The sequence below is a fragment of the Phyllopteryx taeniolatus genome, chromosome 6, assembly GCF_024500385.1.
Source record: "Phyllopteryx taeniolatus isolate TA_2022b chromosome 6, UOR_Ptae_1.2, whole genome shotgun sequence".
In the NCBI taxonomy this organism is placed as follows: domain Eukaryota; kingdom Metazoa; phylum Chordata; class Actinopteri; order Syngnathiformes; family Syngnathidae; genus Phyllopteryx; species Phyllopteryx taeniolatus.
The window spans coordinates 2,780,746-2,786,113 of NC_084507.1; the positions used below are offsets into that span (position 1 = coordinate 2,780,746).

The window sequence follows — 5,368 nt, forward strand, 5'->3', positions numbered from 1 at the left end:
AAAACAACTCTCTAACACAATAACAGGTTGGAAGTCCAAGCTGATGTGCAAAAGGACCATTGCAGTCTCAGCGGTGAATCTGGTACTGTCAGCCTCGGAACAATTGGCGACAATGCAAGCACTAAAGCGATGGCTGGATCCATTCTTAATGCTTACATTCCCCTTGACAGGTAAGAAGCATGAATATGTTGTTTTTTTTCCATTTCTTTGTTTTGTAGAACGTCTCGTCAGACATTAAAATTATTTTAAATCTTTGCAGTCCTTTGTGAAAGTCATGGCCAACCACTAATAGTTTGTTGCACAATTTTAAGCAATTCCTAGGTCTCTTAATTGTGTTTCATGCTTTTGTCAAAATACCCCAAGCCAGAATTCACACACAATAGGTGTGTCAGTGCTGATTCTTTTACTTTTCTGAGGTTTTTTTTTTTTATTTTTTTTTTAATTTCTTTCAACGCAGTTACAGTGGGTACGGAAAGTATTCAGACCCACTTAAATTTGTCACTCTTTTTTATATTGCAGCCCTTTGCTAAAATCATTTGTTTATTTTTTTCCACATTAATGTACGTACAGCACCCCATATTGACAGAAAAAAAACGGAATGGTTGAAGTTTTTGCAGATTTATTAAAAAAGAAAAACAAATATCACACAGCCATAATTATTCAAACCCTTTGTGCAGTATTTAGTAGAAGCATCCTTTTGAGCTAATAGAGCCATGAGTCTTTTTGGGAATGATGCAGTTTTTCACACCTGGATTTGGGGATCATCTGCCATTCCTCCTTGCAAATCCTCTACAGTTCTGTCAGGTTGGATGGCTGGGCCATTCAAGAAGAGTCACAGAGTTGTTCTGAAGCCACTCCTTCGGTATTTTAGCTGTGCGCTTAGGGTCATTGTCTTTTTTGAAGGTGAACCTTCGGCCCAGTCTGAGGTTCTGAGCACTCTGGAGAAGGTTTTGGTCCAGGATATCACTGTACTTGGCCGCATTCATCTTTTCTTCGATTGCAACCAGCCTCCCTGTCCCTGCAGCTGAAAAACACCCCACAGCATGATGCTGCCACCACCATGCTTCACTGTTGGGACTGTATTGGACAGGTGATGAGCAGTGCCTGGTTTTCTCCACACGTACCGCTTAGAATTAAGGCAAAAAGTGCTATCTTGGTCTCATCAGACCAGAGAATCTTATTTCTCACCATCTTGGAGTCCTTCAGGTGTTTTTTTTTTAGCAAACTCCATGCGGGCTTTCATGTGTCTTGCGCTGAGGAGAGGCTTCCGTCGGGTCACTCTGCCATAAAGTCCCGACTGGTGGAGGGCTGCAGTGACTGCATCTCTGGAGCTCAGCCACAGTGATCTTTGGGTTCTTCTTAACCTCTCTCACCAAGGTTCTTCTCCCCCAATTGCTCAGTTTGGCCGGACGCCCAGCTCTCGGAAGGGTTCTGATCGTCCCAAACGTCTTCAATTTCAGGATTATGGAGGCCACTGTGCTCTTAGGAACCTTAAGTGGAGCAGAATTTTTTTTGTAACCTTGGCCAGATCTATGCCTTGCCACAGTTATGTCTCTGAGCTCTTCAGGCAGTTCCTTTGACCTCATGATTCTCATTTGCTCTGACATGGAGTGTGAGCTATAAGGTCATATACAGACAGGTGTGTGGCTTTCCTAATCAAGTCCAATCAGTATAATCAAACACAGCTGGACTCAAATGAAGGTGTAGAACCATCTCAAGGACGATCAGAAGAAATGGTCATCACCCGAGTTAAATATGAGTGTCACAGCAAAGGGTCTGACTACTTAGGCCTGTGATATTTCAGTTTTTCTTTTTTAATAAATCAGCAAAAATTTCAACAATTATGTTTTTTCTGTAAATATGGGGTGCTGTGTTTGCATTAATGAGGAAAACATGAACTTTAAATGATTTTAACAAATGGCTGCAATATAACAAAGAGTGAAAATTTAAGTGTCTGAAAACTTTCCGTACTCACTGTATAATTAATGGGTGTCAATCATGTACTGTTCATGGTATGGCCCAGTCCCTATCCCCCTCGAATAGTGGGGGTCCACTGTATATATTGTCTTTTAAAATAATACTTAACTATATTTATAATTTCATATGTAGCTGTGGGTAGAAAGCAAAGTGTGTATGTAGTCTTGGTCATTGAAATCCGTTGGTGCAGTCAATGTATGGTGGGACTGATCAATGCCTAGCCTCTCAAAATATCCCCTTTCTCTTTATTATTGTCCGTTTCCTCTTCTTGATGGCAATCGCTTCTTCCTTGACCATCCTGCCATGTCTTTGTGGTTAAAAAAAAAAAAAGTACTATACCGTATATTGTATGCGGAGGCTCAAAACTCGAAACAGAGTCACAGCTTTTCCGTTGTTGTGCATCGCTCGATGTGCGGTACTCAGACAGCTTTGTGTGCAGGGAAGAGTCGACGACTGTAATGTTTTTGTGATCGTAGACTTGAGTCTTTCGGCCGTGTCACTCGATGTGCGACCCGCCTAAGTACATTTTAGGAATAACAGTTCCAAGCACTGCCTGGTGCTTAGGTCTTAAGAAAACAATAAGAAATACAATAATAAAAATAGCTTAGATTTATATACAGTAGCGTCTTTCACAGGACCCAAACAATAAAAATACCTGTTTGGGGAGGGGGTGGCAAATCTGTTTAATGATCAACACCTGTCCTCCTTGAGCTTCTTGTCTGTCCTCATTTCATTCCTTAGAGACGGGAACAGTATGGAAGTTCAGGTGGACGTTGAATCCAAACCTGCCAAACTGCGGAACCACAACGGCAGCATGGACGACAGCAGCCACATGGGCCGCTGTGGGTGGACCTGCCCCTCTAACGACTGTGGGACCTCGGAAGGCCGAGGAACATACACCAAGTGCCCGTCATCGACCATCTCAGGAGGCAAAAAGTGCAAAGGCAAACTGCACAAGAAGGGAGACAGAGGCACAAAGATCAACGATATGAGGGAGGACATGGTTGCTCAGCTTTTGGAGCAGTATAGCACCACCTCCTTGGAGTTTGACTCTCTTTCTCTGAGCGGCAGCCTGCCCTCCGTTTCAGACTCCCACTCCAGCCACTTCTCCGAGTTCAGCTGCTCAGATCTGGAGTGCATGAAAACGTCATGTAGCCACTGCTCCGGCGGAGGCGACTCCCACACGCGCTTCGCCACCGTCAGCCCCTTACCCGAGGTGGAGAACGACCGGCCGGAGACCTGCCCCCCTTCAAGGACCACATCCAAGGTTCCCCGGTCGCCTACCTCCTCCCCGGCTCACGTTGCAGAGCTATCCGCTCTCAGCCTCATCACAGAGGAAAATGTCACTTTGGTGTGTCCAGCTGACCGGGACGCTCAGAAATACACTGCACAGCTAATAAAAGAAACCAACAGTAATCCGCACCTACCACAACATAGCACTCAAACCCAGCACAAGAACCCATGTATACAGACTGGCATATGAAATATCTACCACAAGTGCTTCATACAGTAGACACTCAGTTTTGTCCATCATCAGTCTTATCAAAAGTGTAGTTCATGGAAAAAAACAAAAACCTTTGACTATAAGGAGCCTTGCATGTCAACTGGCTGCAAATTGCTTTGTCATCATTGGTGGAAGGAGGTAGACCATTTATTTTGGTCTGTGGAGGTTTGAGATGAAACCACTGTGCCAGTTTGGATAACATTTGTAGTCTGTGTGTGAGGTGGTGGTGCTTGGAGTTTTTCAGGTTTCTCTGGAGGCCGTGGTTGAGAAGAAATGGAGTCAGTTTTACTTGGATTGATAAAATTCCATGGAGAAGAGTTTTGGATTGTTTGGTCCTGCCTCACTCAGTAAGAAGAGAGTGTTTTAATCTTTTTTTTCTTTTTTTTTCCCCCCCACTCATGGTGCCTTTAAAAGCAGTTTGTGTTCTCTGAGTGTGTCTTTCGCGCTCTCTCCACTGTGTCTTAAGAACCCAAGATAATGACCCATTCGATACTGCAGAACGTAATAACCAACATACTGAGGCACGGGAAACATGGTAAATGAAGACGTGGCAATTGCCTACCAAAGACAGCACTCAGGCTCTTGCTAATCTAACATCTTTGACTTCTCACCAGTAGACTCACGTTGGTGCAGGATTTTTTTTTACTTTTTTTTTTTTTTTTACAGCATTGTACTGCATACTGCGATTTCATAAACGTTTTCCTGTAATATTGTTGATCTGCAAGGTTCAGCGACATACTGCATACTGAGTTGTCTTCAGTGTTAATTTTCCTTCACAGTTGTGTTGCTACACAGACTGGGGGTAAAATGGTATTTCTTACACAGCCGTTTCAGCTGTGCTTCTGCTCACTGGCTGTGTCATTTAGGTGGATGCAGTCGACATTGTTTTGACCCAGGTCTGTTACTGAATGAACACTTTTTCGTTCTGTTGGATAAAGCTATGTGCCACCTTTTTTTCTGTTTATCACAAAAACTGGCCCTGACTTCACACTAGTGCCAGATAAGAGTTGTGGAGCGTATTCGATTAGTCATTTGCTTTATTACGTGTGTAAATGCATAAAATAAAAAAATAAAAACTACGTTTGGTTCTACTCTTTTCAGAGTAATTGTGCTCTTCCAAAATTCATTTTCAAAACTACTTTCAAACCCTTTCGAAAGGCAAACATTTTCCACTCTCTCAGGATACTCAACAATGACAATTTCACATTCCAAATTTGTATTTTAGTAGTTCTACATTTTCCAGAACAAAAATGTTCATCAAAATGGAGACATTTGAATTTCTGGATTAGAATTTGTAGTATATGTAGTGGATACAACTGCAAAAAAATAGGTCTTGGAAAAATATTAATCCCAGTAATTACAAGGGATTGCTGGATTCAAAAAGTACCCCGGTGTTTAAGAACTATTGCTATGATTTCACCTTTGGTGGTGGTGTTTTTTTTCCTCCCCCCAGTCTTATCTCCAGGTTCTACAACAGCTTTTAACAGCTGTTGTCCTTGTCTTTTTGTTATTGCTTTTAGCTCTCTTTTCTCAATTGTTTCCCCAACCAGATCCCAGCAGGTGTTATTGTTCCTTTTGGAATTTTGTTCTAGTTTCTCTTTTACCCTTCTCAAACCATGTATTGCTGTCCAGTGGTCATCCAAATCCAATATAACTTACTTGCAGAATAAAACAAACACAACAGGGAGAGTATTCTAGACTCACACACACGTTAACTGCTCATCGCAAGGGTTAAATTTGGAGAAAGATGGCGCCAACTGGCGGACAGAAGTAGCCTTTCCTAAGATACAATAAATGTAATGTTTTAACTTTACTGCATCATTTTAAAATCATTCACATTTCATTTAAATTATGGCTTAAACATTTATGTCCAATAATTTGCACAGC

The 5,368-nt window shown here is 42.1% G+C and overlaps 1 protein-coding gene across 1 annotated transcript in view; it reads left to right on the top strand.

Moving 5' to 3' along the window:
- rnf19a (ring finger protein 19A, RBR E3 ubiquitin protein ligase) overlaps positions 1 to 4,572 on the top strand; it is a 48,131-nt gene extending 43,559 nt beyond the window's left edge. Inside the window, exons 10-11 of the mRNA XM_061777845.1 lie at positions 27 to 170; positions 2,719 to 4,572. Coding sequence (XP_061633829.1) covers positions 27 to 170; positions 2,719 to 3,460 — 886 coding nt within the window. The 3' untranslated portion in view covers positions 3,461 to 4,572. The remainder of the gene's footprint in view (positions 1 to 26; positions 171 to 2,718) is intronic.
- Positions 4,573 to 5,368: the final 796 nt, after the last annotated feature.